The sequence below is a fragment of the Pituophis catenifer genome, unplaced genomic scaffold (genome assembly GCF_029215685.1).
Source record: "Pituophis catenifer annectens isolate HBS135680 unplaced genomic scaffold, rPitCat1.0.hap2 SCAF_1, whole genome shotgun sequence".
In the NCBI taxonomy this organism is placed as follows: Eukaryota; Metazoa; Chordata; class Lepidosauria; order Squamata; family Colubridae; genus Pituophis; species Pituophis catenifer.
In genome coordinates, this window is record NW_027256881.1 from 337,188,704 (window position 1) to 337,207,519 (window position 18,816).

Here is an 18,816-nt window from a genome sequence, read left to right on the forward strand (position 1 = left end):
CAGTATTCTATTCTCTTTTTGGTAATATGTTCTTAACTTAAAAATAGCAGACTACTACAAAAGAAGCAGTTGTTGGACATAATCAGATATTTCTTTAAAATGCTTTTTACAAGCTGTCAAGAAAACAAGTATTAACAAGTAGTACTGTAATTATTAAAACTTGCCTCAAGTCCCTCCAGATTGAGGTGGGGATTGCATAAATAAAAATTCCGCCAATGTACATTTTTCTTTCACAACACACTTTTTAAACATCAAGCAGAAGAGTTATTTCTCAACCTATCAATTACTGACTGGAAGAGGGAACAATACAGTATATCTTCTTCCCTCTTCGAAGAGGTCAGAAAGTTTAGTTGCGCATCTTTGCGCAGCTAAAACCTTCCAACAGAAAATCCTTAAAAAAACAAATAAGGACTGACCAAGGAACCATCAAACAAGCAGCCACTCAAGAAATTTCTGGCATCTTAACTGTCAGTCTCCCCCAGCCACCAGTGGTGGAGTCACAGGCACCTATTTGATAGGTATTTAAGGAAAAGTTTCCCCCCCAACCCCAGTTGAGCTTGACCCTCCGGTCGACTTCACTGAGAGTCCATGTAGTTTCTTGTCAACAATATGGAAGTAGTTTGGTTGGCACCGCCTTCTTCCACGACGGGGTGTTTTTTTTTCCTCAATTTTCCAGGCCAGCCGACAGCCCGAGCATTTCCTGATGGTCGCCCATCCAAGCGCTAATTAAGTCAACTCACTTTTCTGTGTCGGCCGATACGCGCCACGCTTTTAATTATTACCGTGATCGAAATGTTTTCCACTGTCCCCCACCGTCCCAAAATGTGTGTCGTCTTCCCCCCCCCCAAAAAAAACAACTTCAAGCCTCATCCTCCCAGTGGAGACCCCCCCCCACACACCCCAACCCTGTCAATCACACGGCTTTCTTTCCCATACGCGGGACGGGAAGAGGAGGAGTGGGGGGGGGAATCTGATAACAGTATAACCGCGTTGGAAAGGGACCTTGGAGGTCATCTAGTCCAACCCCTTGCTCACGCAGGAGACCTATACTGGGGATTCGAACCGCCGAATCGCCGACCTTTCTTGATTGACAAACTCAGCGTCTTTTAGCCACTGAGCCACCCGCGCGCGCCCTCGGTCTCTACACACCCGAGGGAAAACTCTTCCCACCCACCCACCCCGCTTTGACGACGGTAATAAGAAAAACAAACCCATTCCTCTCCCCCCCCTCACCTCAGCCCAATTCGGCGCTCCCCTTTCTCCCGCACTACCTCAAGTCGTCGACGCCGCCACCTCCTTCTTCTCCAACTCACAGGGCCGGGCCGGGCCTGGCTGGGGTGGGTGGGTGGGGGAGGAGAGAGCGGCTCCCTCAGGTGGCCACTGACAGGAGGAGGAGGAGGAGGAGGAGGAGGACGCGGACGACTACAGGGGATGCCGTGGAGGGGAGGGGTCACGAGTGGACTACGCACGCGCGAGGACGAGCCGCGAAGAAGAGGGGGAGCGTACAAGACGGAGATGGGGGGGAAAAAAAAAGGCGGGCGAGCAACTTTTAGTCTCGCGCCGAGCGACGCCCCGCCCCCTCCCCCTTCAGCTATCTCCTCAGGCGCTTCCCTTCGTCGGCTGCCGCAGCGTCTGCGCACGCGCGGAAGCAGCGGGCCGCCGGCACCTCTTTCTTTTTCTTCCTCCTCCTCCTCCTCCTCTTCTTCCTCCTCTTCGTCGTCTTCCGCGCTCCCATTTTGAAGCCACGCCTCTTCAGAGGTTCGCTTGCCCACTTGGGGGGGGCACGCCCCTTCCTCCGCTGTGCTCGTGCGGAGACGCCTCCCCTCACGTCTCTTGAGGGCGCTCCGTCCGTCAAAACGCCTCCTTCCTCCTAAAACGCTCCTTCTACGTCAGCCTTCCACCGATCAAGCCACGCCCTCTGTCTCAGAGTTCGTCCTTTCCTGGGCCACGCCCATCCTCTCCCGAGCGCCGCCTTCGCAACCGAGCGCCTCCATCTTCTTGCGCCTGGTACAAAGCAACGCCCGCTTGGCTCGCCTTCACTTTGATTCGCCAACTTGGTTGACGACCAAAGTTATTCCACCAATGAAAAGTTCCGAACGGTGACGGGGAGCCAATGAAGGGTAACGGGCGGGACATCAACCATCAGAGCCTCGCCGGGATTGCTATAATCAGAATTCACACCTTATTTCATTTTACCTCCCCCTCCCCACTTTGCCCTGTCATTCATTTCCACTAAAAGGAAACTACTGTAGATGGTCCCAAATTATCATCGACCTTAAAACTATAAAAAGAACTCCAAATGAACTTTTCAAATGGGAAAGGGAAAATATAACTCCCTGCAGTATAATACTCGCTTAATTTGAAGTGTTAAAAGTGACATATTGGAAGGGTTCTAAACTCATTTCATACTGCTGGGATTGTGACTGTAAAAAGAATTCTCCTGGTGCTGGTAGATAGCTCACCAGGAAACATGCAATACTAGCAGTGTGCTAGTTCCATCCTTACTAAAATTATCTTCCTATACAGGTAGTCTTCAATTTACAACAGTTCAGTTACCAGTTACAACAGCACCCAAAAAAGTGACTTATGCCCATTTTTCACACGTATGTCAGTTGGTCATGTGATTTACCTTTGGATGCTTGTCAACTAACACATTTATGACGGTTGCAGTGTCCTGGAGTCATATAATCCTCTTTTGCAACCTTCTGACAAGCAAAGTCAATGGGGAAGCCAGATTCATTTAACAACTGTTACTAATTTAAGAATTGCAGTGATTCCCTTAACAAAGGTGAGAGAAGTCATAAAATGAGGCAAAACTCAACAAATTTCTCACTTATGACCACAATTGAGCCACAATTTGTTGCTAAGTTGAGGACTACCTGTATTCTCTCAAAATCCAAAGAACCTGATGAGAATTTGAGAAATGGAATTCCTGCTGAATTGTGGTGAGTGACAGATGTTTGGTCATAAAAAGGGATCAAACCACCATAGCTTTGTGCCATGGTTACTACAAAATTACTCTCCAGGTTGAAAGTACCAAACTCAACTCCTCCATGCATTTCTAGAAAGTCCTTCGGGAGAAGGGCGGTATAAAAATTTAATAAATTAAAAAATAAAAATAAAATGAGCAGGCAGCTGGCCATCATTCTACAAAAGAATCTGAGTTTATCATCACTGCAGTGGTGGGTGAATACTTATGGAGACAAAGCAGCAACAAGGATGGAGAGATAAGCCCAAAGTCACAAATTCCTTGTGCATCTTGCATTCTTTTAAGTTCCCTACTAAAAGCGTGAATAAGATTTTAAGGAAAAGATAAACTTACTCGCCTAAAAAGCTGACACTGTTCCCCATGAAAGATTGGATAACAAAAGCAAAAAAACCCCCAGCCCTATTACTGTATTCTCAGGAAATTTAAATTGACCCATAAAGGGAAATTATTTGAGGAAGAAAAACTAGTCCTTTTATAACATAGTATCTACTACAGGTGGGCCTCACTTAATGACTAGTGTCTTATAACTATTTGAAGTTATGACGAACCCCAAAAAAGGTACATGTGACTCAGATTTGAATTTTTGGCTTCTCCCCTCCTGTTACATGATTACGTTTTGGGCATTTGGTAACTGGCCCACATTTATAGCCGCTTGCAGCATGCCAAAGTCACATGACTGCAAATTATGGGTTGTTTTTCCTGGAATCCTGTGTTTGCCACCGGTTTCCAGCAAAAAAACACCCATTGCAAACAATGGATTTGTTTAATGTCTGTGGCATTCCCTTAATGACTGTAGTGTTCCCTTAACAACTACAGGAAAAAAATTGTAAAGTTGACCAGCAAGAGTTGCAACTGTAATTGCAGGCTGATTTATGGTTGTAAGTTGAGGTCTACCTGTACCCATGTAATGAAACCCATCATATTAATAATTTAGAGGGGGGGAAAGACTGGATTGGCTCCACTTGGTCATGTGCTGGCATGAGATAATGGGAGTTGCACATCTGGAAGTACAAAGTTAGATAAGCCCAATCAAAATCATCTCCCACTGCAACCTCTTACATGATACAGTATAGCAACAGCACTTAGACTTATGTACCACTCCACAGTCCTTTACAGCCCTCTCTAAGTGGTTTACAGAGTTAGCAACTTGCCCCCAACAATATAGACTACCCAAACAAGCAGTATTTTTTCAGACTTATTAAGATTTAGATTAGGGGTGTCCAACCTTGGCAATTTTAAGACCTATGGACTTCAAGAATTCCCCAGCCAGTCCACAAGTCTTAAGCACCAAACTAGATCTTTTTCCAATGATGGGACAGGTAGTCCTCGACTTACAGCAGTTCACTTAGTGACCATTCAAAATTACAATAGCAGTGAAAAAAGCGATTATGACCATTTTTCACACTTACAACTTTTGCCGCATCCCCACGGCCACGTGATCAAAATTCAGATGCTTGGCAACTGATTCATATTTATGACGGTTGCAGTGTCCCGGGGTCATGTGATTTACCTTTTGCGACCTTCTGACGAGCAAAGTCAGTGGGAAAGCCGGATTCACTTAACAACTGTGCTACTAACTTTAACAACTGCAGTGATTCACTTAACCACTCTGGCAAGAAAGGTGGTCAAAAGGGCAAAATTCACTTAATACATGTTTCACTTACCAACAGAAATTTTGGTCCCAATTGTGGCCGTAAGTCAAGGACTACCTGTACTTGCTTCACATCTTTTTTTTTTAACTGCTGTCAAGTTTATATCATTAAATGCGAAGAAGTAATGATAGCATCCTGAGACTATTTTATTTTTCTCTCCCCTGCATAATTTGGGAATACTATTTTTTTCAACCACTAAAATATCACAAAAAGTATGTATGTAAGTCTTGATCAGGCCAAGTGATAGGGGGAAAAAACCAAAAGCTAACTATGGGCACAAGGTTAGCATTTTAGATCTATTTTAATTAGGGGTACATTTTTCTTTCTTTCTCCTCTTCTTTTGCATACCTGTACAACTAGATTGTAAAAATATTTTAAAGATGAAGTTCTACATAGCTCTTGCCTTTAGTGGCCTATATACAACTCTGGGTGGAATTAAAGATATGCTTCCCACAGATATTTTCTCACCCGGGATTAGGAAGAAAATTGAGCCTGAAAACAAGACAAAAACTCTACTTCCCCCTGTACATTTTTTTTATGTTTACACATTATTGTTAAGAAAGATTAAACACTTTTTGGAAAAAAGGCTAAAAGACAAAACTGTACAAATTTACTAAAACACATTTTAAGTACATAAAAAGAACTGTTTCATAAAGAGTGTTAATGAACAGCTGCAGGTGTCTCAGAAGTGTGAACAGCAAGAACTCACACACGCGTTGGCAGACTCCACATTTCAACTGTGCAAAATCACAAGATCAGTGATCTAATCGCCCACCCTCTATGAGTTAAAATGCAGATTTCTAGGAAGATGGGACAGTGTATATCAAGGGGTATATTCTTTGGGAAGGGGGCTGAGAAGGAAATGAGGTATGTGTATTTTAACAAAGACAGCCTGCTTGGTATCCTGAAAGCTAGATTCAATCTATCGGGGCTTTTTCAGATCAGGCCTCTTAGGTCTGCCCAGGTTTGTTAGTAAGGATGCGCGCCTAGCGTCTTTACGATAAGAAATATTTTTTACTTTTTGGTTTTATATAGGAAAGGAAGTCTTTTCTAAATACGAATCTTGATTGCGAATGCATTAGTAATTCTGTTACGGAGGCTGAACACTGCTTAGGAAGAGGGGAAAAAACAATCTGTTAATTGGAAAATATATAGCTTCTGTCCCTCAATTATACATGGAGGAGAGCCTAGGAATATGGATAACAGACATCCCTGAATTACGGACTGGAAGAATAAATCCATTTTCACCCAAGATTTGTGTAAAAAGAAAAAAAAGTTTCTAGCCTTCCGACTTATTTATTTACATCTAGTTTAAAGATGCAGTGGGAAAATTGGGAGAATCAGCTCGTTCAAAAGGGTAAAATCATTGTACAGATCCAATTGCTTCTCGACACCTTCCCTACCAACCCAAGCCTATATTTTTGGCACTCCAGAGGTTTTTTTTAAAATCCTAAATAGATGTGAGGGGGGCCCTTGCAGGGTTTTTTTTTAAAGATCCAAAACATGGAGCAAATCACACACAATGTATTTCTTCAGGAGTAAGTAAATGTTCAGTCTATACTGACATGAAATAACAAGCATTTGTTGTTATTCTCTGAAGGAAAAGAAAAAACAAAGGGGGGGGGGGGCGACTGCCTTTTGCCAGGATCTATTAAGGAATGTTATAAACAGACCTACATTAATAGACAAAATTAAAGTTTCAGAATACCAGCTCTTCCTCTTTTAGTATTTTTAGATACTACTTATCCTGTACTTTCCTCCCCCTATTTCTCTCCCGGTATATTACAAACAACTTTTCTTTTTTACAGATCAACCTACTTCGGAAAGGAACTGGATTGCCTTATTCCTGAAAGTATCAAGAGCGCATGATTAGGGGATACTGGCTATAGCTTTTGGATGATAGTGCTAAAAAATCCATAATTAAGAACTCACTGAACTACCATAGTAACAAGATAAAACTATCTCCTTTTGAAATTGATACACCACACACCACACTAGAAGCAGGGTTGTGTCCCTGCCTTAAAAGTAAGATAATTTTTTAAAAAATAGTTAGAAAAGCTGGATTCTAGTGTAACATGATTTATGCAGTCACTTGCATAATTGTTTTGCATAATCATTCCAAATTAGGTACTTTGCATAATATAGGATCATTTTGCTAACCACGGGAAGGCTAAGGGCACAGAATTCCTACCCCAATCATTGGAAAACTTGTTTAAGCTTCCCATGTTGAGTCTGGGATGTGGGAAGTTATCTCCCATATCCTTTCAAACGGTATCTTTGCAGCTATTAGGGGCTAAAAGCTTTCTCATTAACTTTCTACATTCTAATTAAGAGTCTTGGAAGACCCAACTGTAGCCTAATCTCAAACAAATCACACCAATTCAGATCAGGCCAGCTTGTTTTTCCAAGCCGCCATTTGTCCTTATTTCCGACCCAAGAGTTGAAAAGAGAGGTGAAGTCACGTTCCCGAAAGAAAAAATGAAAACAATCATGATTTTTTTACCCAGATGGGTAATGTGTCTTGAGGAAAAAACCCAAAGGATTACCTTGGAGAAAAAGCATGCACCTTTTTAAGGAACCAAACAGGCACTTGAAACACAGACAGAGGCTGATTACCATAAGCTTTGCTCCAATATGAATTATCTGAAGAATTATTCTGAAGAATGCAGAGCCCCAAGTGCCCTAAAGTGACGTAAGGAAGGAAACACCTCCCACATTACTTAACCAATTTGCTGAGTTCTTTCTATGATAAGGTAAGCAAATGGAGCAGTGTTTGGTCAATCTTAATAATTTTAGGATGTCTGGACTTCCACATGTGAAGCCCACATATCTTGGGACTCGCTAAGGTTGAAACACACTAAAACAGAGATAGAGCATTTCCTGCCAGAGAATGGGGCCTATGCTATTTAGATGCACCAACTACATGTATTGCTACAGAGCAAGTGTGTTCAAGAAGCAAATCTAGCAGCCTGGATAATACAAAGGGCAATAGAGCCTTCATAAAAATATAGGCACATGGCATTTTCAGGGGCAGTTTTAATTAGCAAGGAAGCAGGCATGGCTTTCTCTATTCCATCCCAACCTCCCTATACCTTCATTATATGGGCTGATTTCTTTCTCTTTTAAATAAATCTCATTTGAAGGGGCCCTTGTTTTATCCACGTCACGTAAAACCAAGTTCTGAGAAATAGGAAGGGCTGTCTCATACAACCCTGTGTGTTTACTTACATTCGACATCCCTGCAACCTAGATGATCCATACACACACACGCGCGCACACACACACACACTCACACACACACATCTTTAAAAAGAGCTCAGAATGGCCATGCCAAATTGTGGGTCTAGGAAAGGTCACCTCCACACCATTCTCCTAGAGGGCTTGGAGAAGTGTTCGCTGCCCATCCTTTTTTGTTGTTGTTGTTGTAAAAAAAAAAAAAAAAAAAAAAGCCGAGTGTACAAAATGATTTCCATCTTCTTCCCAAGTGAAGACAGTAGGTTCACAATAGACTGGCCAGGCTGGTGGTAGGTCCATTTTGTGCCTGAAACTGTACTGGTGGGGGCCCATCTGTCCACTGCAGGCAGGGAAAAACAAAGAAGTAGATGGTGTTTATTGACTGGTGCGTGGCGATTCATCTGATAACGTAATGATACTTTTAAAACAAACATCAAGATTTAAATAATCTTTATCACAGAAATATGTGTGCAAAGTTTTGAAACAGCAATGGGCAACATGCAAATTACTGCAATTTCCATGATTCCTTGTTATTGCTGTGCTGGCTAGCACTGACCAGATAAACGAGACCATCTTCTGCCACCGATAACCTCCCACCGGCCAATCTGCTCCCACAGAGAGGGTCTCCTCAGGGTGCCATCAGCCAAGCAATGTCACTGACGACCCCCAGGGGGAGAGCCTTCTCTGTGGGGGCACCCGCCCTCTGGAACAAGCTACGCCCAGGAATACGACTGATCCCGGAGCTCCGTACTTTCCGCCGAGCGTTGAAGACCTTCTTATTTCAGCAAGCCGGGCTGGCTTAAAATTTTAATGGGCTACTTTATGGGTAAGGGGTTTTAAAATTTGGGGAAGCCAAACTAATTTAATTCTGTTTTAATTTATTTTAATTTTTATACTGTATGTATTTTAATTTTGGCTGTTCACCGCCCTGAGTCCTTCGGGAGAAGGGCGGTATACAAATTTAATAAACCTAAACCTAAACCTAAACAGAGATTAACACCCAGATTAATACCAGACCAACCATCAAACAAGAAACAATACCCCAATCAAGAAACCATCAGGAACACTCCCATCTGCACTGAAAGGGCAAGGAACTTGTATATAAAACAGAGAGCAAACCTCACTCTCACCTCACACTGATGATGTCTCCTAGTTGGATAACAAAATGTCTACAGGCAAACAACCATGTTCAGCGAGCACAAAAAATCCCACAGTTCAATCCTGAGCTACAATACAACCTACCCTGAACGTAAGTCCTAACTTGATTTTTACACCTGCCTCCCCCCCCCCTGCAAAATCAGCCCTAATTAAGATCCCGCCCATTCCAGGGTACATTAGTAAAAATTAAGCTAGGGTGGGAATGGGGGGGGGGAGCTGCCCTGCTACTTACCTTTGGACAGTTGCAGCCAGGCCTTGCACACCCTTGCTGGCCCATTTCTTCTGCAGCCGGCAAGGCTTTCCTGAAGGCCTCTGCAGCCGACAACAGAGCTCCGAATTGATCCGCAAATCTGTTATCGGCTGCAGAGGCCTTCAGGAAAGCCTTGCCGGCTGCAGAAGTTCTTGAAGGCCTCTGACAGCGAAAAGGAGGCCAGGGGGCGATGTGTACAAGTGAGGTGAGTCAGTGGATGACTTTCCCCTCCTCCCCCAAAATAAGATCTGGTTCCTTTTTTGGTGGACCCGGTCTTATTTAACACCCGGTCTTATTTTTGGGGAAATACGGTATTATCTTTTACTGAACAAGGTTAGACTTACTTACTTACTTACTACATTTATATGCCACCCATCTCACTAACAAGCTACTCTGGGCAACTTACAAACATCATAGATACCTAGGTGACCATGCTGCCAGACCTTACTTTGTTCTGCTGCTACCCTACCCTTCTCAGCTGCTTACTAAACCCCAAGGAGATTGAGGTCCCTTACTTACTCAATTAGTGTACTACTTTTCAACTATAGGCAAGAGATTTCCCTCCAAAAAATATGAACCAGAATTCCAAAGCAATAAATAAATTATGTGATTTTCAATTAGCTGATAAATATTGTTAAACAAGCCTGTAGTCAAGACCTTTCGATTAATCACACTAAATGAAGAAAAGAATAGGATGGTTTTAATACCCAGAAGAGAACATAAGATCTAGAGATTAGATCAACAGCCTTGGCTTGTTTTCTTAACAAAAGAAAACAAAATTCCCAAGAGACGTTGTGATTTCTATCAAAAGAACAAAAATATGCTGTTTTACAAACTGCCCACCCACCACTTTCTGTACTCCCTAAGCCTATTATTGTCCTAAAACGAGGAGGCCAGTGGAAAAATCGGAAAAAGAATGCCCACAATGTCCCATCTTATTCTACAGGTTTCAATACAGGTAATCCTCAAATTATGACTGTAATGGAGCCTGGTCATGATCATAAGTTGCGACAATCATCAAAGGGGCCCATCCACGTGACAAACCCAATTTTATGACCTTTTTCACAGCAGTTGTTAGTTGTTAAGTGACATAATGGTTTTGCTATAAGCCAATTTTGTCGAAAATCAGAAATAAATGCTAGATTTCAGCAAAAACGCTATAAAACATGGTCACATGAGAGATGCTGCAAACCGATGTAAATGAAACTTGACTTGAGTGGCCGAAGTGCAATCACTTAACTGTGGGTGGAGGGCAGCCACTGGAACTTCAGAAACGGGCAGTAAGTACCCTCAGAGAAGTTTGTCATGACTCTGAACAATTGCTAAGTGACCGGTCATAAGTCGAGGACTACCTGCCATATTAAATTTGAGCAGCTAGGGAACAGAGGAACTTTCTCCTAGGATCTTCTGTTTTTCCTACCCCCTACCCCATAGCCCCCACTCAGGTTAGCATACAGCAGGGGTGGGAAATGATGGCCCCCCCTTTATGACTCATGGACTTCAACTCCCAGAATTCTTGAGGCAGCATGGCTGGCTCAGGAATTCTGGGAGTTGAAGTCCACGAGTCATAAAAGGGCGCCATCGTTCCCCCTCTCCTGGCATACAGAAAGCAAGGGCCAGAAAGGAAAAAAAGATGTGGCCAACATACGGTGATAAGGTTGTGCTCTGGGAGGCTACAGGCCTCGATGTGATCCTGGAGCAGCTGCTGGGAAAAGTTCTGATGCATTTGCGCTGCTTCATGGGCATCGATGGCATTCCCACATGCTTTGTTTAGGTCTTCATTGGAAAGGAGGGAGAGAGAAACAGAGACATTAGATTGCAAATCCTTTCAGGCAGGAACCCATCCTCCCCCCTCTATGGAGCAAATTATCCAAACAAATGACACACTCTGCATTAAATAATATTAAGTTAATGATAAATATTACTACAGGTAGTTCTTGACTTACAACAGACCGTTCAAAGTTACAATGGCACTGAAAATAGTGACTCATGACCATTCTTCACACTTACGACCACTGCAGCCTCCCCAGAGTCATGTGATTTCTATCCAGACGCTTGATGACTCACATTTATGACGGTTGCAAGGTCCCAGGGTCATGGGATCCCCTTTTGTGCCCTCCTGACAAGCAAAGTCGATGGGGAAACCAGATTCACTCAACGACCATGTTACTAATTGAACAACTGCAGCTGAATCACTTAACAAATGTGGCAAGAAAAGTCATAAGATGGGGCACGACTCACTTAATAAATTTCTCACTTAGCAACATATATTTTGGGCTCAATTGTGGTCATAAGCTGAGGACTACCTGTATATTGTTATCATACCTTTTAAAAAGCTGTTTTCTCCACCCACAATAACCCTGTGAGTTTGGCTGCGTTGAGAGAGAAGGACTGACCCAAAGTCACCCAGTCTGCTTTCATACAATACGTAAGGAAAACTTAAGACCTCATTACTGGTTTCTAGGCCAGGTATATAACACCACTACACCAAACTGGCTCTAATAATAAGTAAATATTATTAAAAGCATCAAGAATTAGAAAAGTCGATATATAACTTTTTTTAAAAGTAGTACCAGTAGTACTCTAGAATCTAAATCCATTTTTATTTAATGATCTATACTTTCAATTTCTTCAAAAAGAATTCATGACTTTTTAAAACGTACATGATAAAAAGGAAGCGCAAGCATCATAATCAAAGACTTTTATACTAAGCTATTATCTCCTGGGTTACGTTAAGATGGCAGTGTAAGTTATGATTAAACTATTCTGAATATCCAAGTTGACATAGGTGTAAGAGTGTTGAGTAAGTTGCATGAAACAAAAATGATATTTAAGGGAAAAAAGACTGTGGGTGCTCCTTGCTTAAAGACCACTCATTCAGCAACTATTCAACTTTATGGTGGTGCTGAACGAGTGGTACTCACAAGTGGTCTTCTGTGTTCCCGCAGTCCTGTGATCATGATCTGGGGACTTGGCAACTGGCTCACAATTGTGATGTCACAGCACTCCGTGGTCACCATTTGCAACCTTCACTGCCTGCTTCTGACAAGCAAAATCAATGAACTGTCTTAATTAAGATAACTTGGCCAATGTGGTTTGCAAACAGTGGTTCATGTCTTAGCATGTTGTTCAACCCAACTCCCCGTGGTTTATTCAATCATTAAAGAAACCGTAGTTTATCACAGTGTACAAACTCATTGAATGATGATCCAGTGTGTTAACTGACCTCTCAGGAGGGCCGATGACCACAGCTGCACGGACATGTCGGGGATCTTGCTGGCCAGCTGCATGGCTGGGACTACCATGTTGTTACTCTCCTAGAGATAAAAGGGGTCTTGATCAAACAAAGATGGCAAACTGGACGTGGTTATTTTTCCTTGAATTTACTGACTGCGACCACCACATACAAATACAAACACGAGTTTGCAGGGCACCGTCTGTCACCAATCAACACAAACCTCTTTTATAAATATATTATAAATATCTATGGAGATTCTCAAGTCATCCAGGTCATGGTTGTCCCAAAGGTGCTTTTTTCAAGAGGCAACTGGACTTCCTTTGTTTTTCCTTGAAAACGTTTTGCTTGTCATCCAAGAAGCTTTTTTTTTTTTTTTAATTTGATTTATATGCCGCCCTTCTCCGGAGACTCAGGGCGGCTTACAATGCGCTAAGCAATAGCCTTCTCGGATGAGAAGCGAAGTCTTCAAAGAATAACCAGAAAGTCCAGTTGCCTCTTGAAAAAAGCACCTTGGGGGACATTATACTTAACACATCTCTCGCTGAATGTAAGGCCCATGTAACACCTTTACCGCATGAGCTGCACTGGCTTCCAATTTCTTTCAAGGTGCAGAGTATTACCTTGAAAGCCCTACATAGCACTGGGCCAGCTTATCTGTGGGGCCACCTTTCCCTAAGGCCATCTACCCAGCCAGCCAGGTTAGCAATGCTGGGCACGCTCCAAGTCCCTTCCCCTAAATATTGCCATGGCAGAGTCACCTTGCAGCGAGATTGGCGGCAAACGAATTTAATAAATAAAAATAATAATCTGATGGGAGGTAGGAAGCATGCTTTTTCTATAGCAGCCCCTGCCCTATGAAACACTTAGACCCCTGAAGCTCAGCAGGCCCCTTCCTGCCTAGCCTTCCATAAAGCTTTGAAGATCTGGTTCCCCCGGCCCCCCCCCCCAAGTCCTGGGATAGTGTTAGATTCCTGCATATTAGAAGTTTGTCTTGGCACCAGATTTCTGTTGCTTTTAACGTTTTAATATGTTTAGTTTTAATGTTTATATGTTGTTTTAACTTTTGACTGGGAGAAGCCAAGAGTTGTTTATATGTTGGGTGACTATATAAACGTTTTTTAAAAAATAAAATAAAATGTCCTATTCAGACAGCTGCCTTCATTTCCCTCCCTCCCCCTCCCCAGCAAAACAATAATGCATTTTTCCTTTCAATAAAGTTTTATCTAAATATGTAAATGAGTAAGAAACAGCCTCTTTCAGAAAGGTTTGTCTGATGTGAATCAATCGAGTCTGTTTCAGACATTTCTCTACTGTCTGTCTGATAGAAAATCTGAAAGAAATAAGACAGGACATGATGGATAATCTCTTATTGAGTGTTCAGCTATGATTCTGTTATTTCTTTGTCACCACGTAACATTCAAAGGTGCAGCAAAAATCATTAGAGGCAAGGCTAACATCCCAAGTCCTGCAGGCCATGCACGGGGATAACAACTGCAACAAGATTTAAATAATCTCATCGTAGATACTTGCTTAACAACTGCCCTGTTTAGTGACCATTTGAAGTTACAACAGGGCTGAAAAAGTAACTTCACAACTGCTGTCAAACTTACAATAGCTGCAGCGCCCCTGCAGTTATGTAATTGCCATTCATTAGCTTCACAGCTTACATCCAACAAGCAAAGTAAATGAAGGAGCTGGCAGTAGCATCGCAAAATCATGCAATGTCCCACTTAACAACCATGGGTGATTTGCTTAATGAATAAAGGCAAATATATGTGTCCCAGGATACAATCTGGGTCAGTCATTGGGACCAGAGGTTTAATCTTCCGAGCTTTGGGATTCGTGCTAGAGCCCCTGATTGGATTTGCTTAATGACCACAGTGGAACTGATGTAAATTTGGTGCGATTACGAGATATTTCCCTTAGTGAAATAGTAATGGAGTGCTGGTCTCAATTGTGGCTGTTAAATGATTATTTGTAATTAATTTCTCACTGCAAGTTCACAAGTTCAGGGCACCAATTTGACTATTTGCAATAAGCAGATAAATGGCAGTGTTTATGGAATAATTTAGTGCATAGCAAAGAAATATAATAATTATCAATCTTTCACATTTCATAAGGAGGAAAAAAATGGGAAGATTTATAGTTACAAGTATTTTTCAGAAAACGTTTGGAATTTATTTTTTGATATCTATATGTATGCGATTGCCCCACACTGTAACGAATACCGTAAATAAACCACAATTTGAAGATTCAATTACTAAAGATCAGTGGTGGGTTTCAAATTTTTTTACTACCAGTTCTGTGGGTGTGGCTTGGTAGGTGTGGCATGGCTTGGTGGGTGTGGCTTGGTGGGCGTGGCAGGGGAAGGATACTGTAAAATCTCCATTCCCTTTCCACTCCAGGGGAAGGTTACTGCATATCCCCATTTCAGTTGGGACTCAGGAGGCAGAGAATAGATGGGGGCGGGGCCAGTCAGAAGTGGTATTTACCAGTTCTCCAAACTACTCAAAATTTCCGCTACCAGTTCTCCAGAACTGGTCAGAACCTGCTGAATACCACCTCTGCTAAAGATGCCCCAAATTTTCCAGCACACCATATGACTCCCGTCAGCCCATTGATACGCACATTGGCAAAACTTTGCATTAAGATTAATTTCACACTCTTTATTTCATTGGCAAGAGAAAAAGGGAAAGTATCAAACAACGCCACTGAAAAGGATTTATGACTTACCCTGTGATTCCCTAACACATAGAAGATGTGACCCAGAAGAACAAGAGAGCATGCTGTTAATCGGTTTAGATCTTCTGCATTTGACATTTTTAGTGTCTCTCGTAAAAAACGTCTACCAAAACAAAAGATTAAAAGAAAGAAAACATTTTGGGCAATGTAAGAGGTTTTTACCAAAAACTGGCCTCTTCCAGCAACTACTTCAGCACCTCATTTGCACAATCTAGACATTCCCGTAGTATCTATAACTCTGCTTAAAAAAAAAAAATAATTGAATTTTTTTTTATTTAAAACAAAACCAAACATAAAACCACCATCATTCAATACAATCACAGAAAGTGTGTTGATCGGTTAAAATTCTTTTGTGCATAATCCCATATCCAAAATTACCAATTATTTAATTTCTCTTATTTAACAGTTTTATATATCCCTTTATATTATTATTCTCATTTAGCAATTATTTAACAAAGGCTTAACTCCCATAAGAAAACACTTCATATATTTTATCATTACATTAATTTCATATTTCATACTTCATCTCCATGCTTTATTATCTAATAATTGGATAATAATTTTGGATATGGGATTATACACAAAAGAATTTTAACTGATCGACACACTTTCTGTGATTGTATTGAATGATGGTAGTTTTATGTTTTGTTTTGTTTTGTTTTAAATAAAAAAAAAATTCCCCCCCAAAAAAACCCCTCTGCTTTTTAAAAAAAGCTTTTAAGTATCTGAATTACTGTAATTTTATTACACGTCTTCAAATTCGGCACTAATAGTGAAGTAGTGGCCTGGAGGCATTTTGTCCCTGCAATAATGGACTTGGATATCTCAACAGAATTCAGACAGTTTTACTAACGTTTAATTTTTATACTTATTCAATTGCAATTAAGTGAGATGTCTGCCAACCACACAGATTACAGGTAGTCCTCGATTTACAACCGTTTAGTGACCATTTGAAGTTACAAGGGCACTGAAACAAATGACTTTTGACCATTTTTCACGCTTATGACCGTTGCAGCATCCTCATGGTCATGTGGTCAAAATTCAGACACTTGGAAACTGATTCATATTTATGATGCTTACGGTGTCCTGGGCTCGTGTGATCAGCTTTTGCAATCTTCCGATGAGCAAAATCAATGGGGAAGCCAGATTCACTTAACAACTGGGTTACTAATTAAACAACGGCAATGATTCACTTAACCACTGTGGCCAGGAAGGTCATAAAATGGGACAAAACAGACTTAAGAACTGTCTGCTTAGCAACAGGAATTTTAGGCTCAGTTGTGGTCATAAATCGAGGACTACCTGTGTGTGCTGAAACCGGGGAGGACCAAGTAAGCTCTCAAGATAAGAGTACAGAAAGAGGGACTTGCTGGCATCCATACATTTAACTTGATCCTGGGAGAGCAGTTTCCTGCTTAGGTAAAGCAGAGTCTTAACAGAGTATTTAGCTGTTATCAAACAGCAGGGCAACTGAGCAGAATCCCAATTCTGACCTGTCTTTTCACTAAAAAGTAGAAATGCTTTGTGACTCACTTGGCTTCATTGTACCTTCCTTGAAAGAAGGAGAACAGCCCTCGGATGTAGAAAGCGGCAGCTCGAAGACAGTGAGAGCTGGAGGGGACAGAGCAGACACACAGGCAAGTAAGCAAGCATTCACGGCCCAAGGGGGGAAATCACGGATTTCAACTGGCCAATTCTATGTTACTAAGGAACCCCTATCAACCGATACGCTATTCAAAACATTTAGGCTTGCTTTCGAACGTTATTGTCAGACTTGCCCACAAAGGTGGTGTATCATTCTACAAAATATCTATAAAAAACTGGATTTAGGAATATGGATTCCTATTGAATTGATACATGTAAAGAGGAGGCCGGACAAAAATTAGCCAAACAACTATGTATTTGTTGGTTCAATGAGCATCTTTACTGAATCTCTCTTATCAACACATAAATTGCCTACCACAACCTGCAGCTGTCAACATTACATCAAATCCTTCATGGCTACTAAGCTGGCTGAGTCTTCACACAGCAGCAGCCTAGACGGGTTTAGGACATTTAGCTTCCTACCCATATCCTTGGCCGTGCCTGCTTCTACCCCAGGCTTCTGCCTCAGGGGATTCTCCTCTAGCTTTTCTCCTTGGCTGATACGCCCCTGCCCATTTGCCCTGGCCAGTGGGCCACAGCCTCTCTGTCCCACATGCTTCGTGCGGCCCATTCAACGCCACACTGTTCATCCCGGGCTTTTAGCCTCCCGGGACGGTTAGCCACCAGCCAATCGGCTAGTTGCCAATTCTGGCAGCCAGAAGCCACAGTGCAATCGCAGGGGTGGGGGTTGGGGGAGTTGCTGCTTGTTAAGAGAAGGAAAGGGAGGGGTGGAAGCTCCCCCTGCACCTGATCGTGCCTCCCTGATAACGAATGGGAAGGGAAGAGCAGGGGTGGGGGAGCAGATAATAATTTGTTTCGGGTGGGTATCCTAGCCTTAAAAAAGAGAGGGAGAGGGAGGGAGGGAGAGAGAGAGAGAAAAGCCCCCAGGCTTCTGGCTGCCAGCATTGGCAACTAGCCAGCCCGGGACGAACAGTGTGGCATCAAATGGGCCGTGCTGAAGTGTATGGGATGGCCATGGCAAATCGGTGGGGGAGTGTCAGCCGAGGAGAAAAACTAGAGGAGAACCCCCCCCGAGGCAAAAGCCTGGCAGAGAAGCAGGTGCGGCCAAGGGTAGGAGCCGAAAAATCCCATTCCGGCCTAGACATGGCAGGCTGCTGCCCATGAGCAGCTGATGGGACTAAAGGAAATGTCTCCAGAGTATCCCTTAGTCTCACAGCCCATTTCTAAAAGAGGCATCTGGCCCACTCTTGTTCCTGTTCATCTATTCCTCTTCCTTATTTCCACTGCTTCTTTGCACCTTTTGCCACTGGCATTGCTTTTCTCAAGCTGAAGGGGAACAGTTTACCGTTTTATCATTTTGCTGAATGCCTCCTAGAGTCACTTTTTATGGACGGCCATGTACAGTGGGGCAAAAAAGTATTTAGTCAGCCACCAATTGTGCAAGTTCTCCCATTTAAAAAGATGAGAGAGGCCTGTAATTGTCATCATAGGTAGACCTCAACTATGAGAGACAAAATGAGAAAACAAATCCAGACAATCACATTGTCTGATTTGGAAAGAATTTATTTGTAAATTATGGTGGAAAATAAGTATTTGGTCACCTACAAACAAGCAAGATTTCTGGCTCTCACAGACCTGTAACTTCTTCTTTAAGAGGCTCCTCTGTCCTCCACTCATTACCTGTATTAATGGCACCTGTTTGAACTTGTTATCAGTATAAAAGAGACCTGTCCACAACCTCAAACAGTCACACTTCAAACTCCACTATGGTGAAGACCAAAGAGCTGTCACAGGACACCAGAAACAAAATTGTAGACCTGCACCAGGCTGGGAAGACTGAATCTGCAATAGGCAAACAGCTTGGTGTGAAGAAATCAATTGTGGGAGCAATAATTAAAAAATGGAAGACATACAAGACCACTGATAATCTCCCTCGATCTGGGGCTCC

General features: G+C 42.4%; 1 protein-coding gene across 1 annotated transcript in view; it reads right to left on the reverse strand.

The window, feature by feature from the left end:
- Window positions 1-5,154: 5,154 nt before the first annotated feature.
- MAU2 (MAU2 sister chromatid cohesion factor) overlaps window positions 5,155-18,816 on the reverse strand; it is a 36,760-nt gene continuing 23,098 nt past the window's right edge. The window contains exons 15-19 of the mRNA XM_070944087.1: window positions 16,797-16,874; window positions 15,255-15,366; window positions 12,510-12,600; window positions 10,932-11,059; window positions 5,155-8,215 (exon numbers count right to left, since the gene is read on the reverse strand). Coding sequence (XP_070800188.1) covers window positions 8,141-8,215; window positions 10,932-11,059; window positions 12,510-12,600; window positions 15,255-15,366; window positions 16,797-16,874 — 484 coding nt within the window. The 3' untranslated portion in view covers window positions 5,155-8,140. The remainder of the gene's footprint in view (window positions 8,216-10,931; window positions 11,060-12,509; window positions 12,601-15,254; window positions 15,367-16,796; window positions 16,875-18,816) is intronic.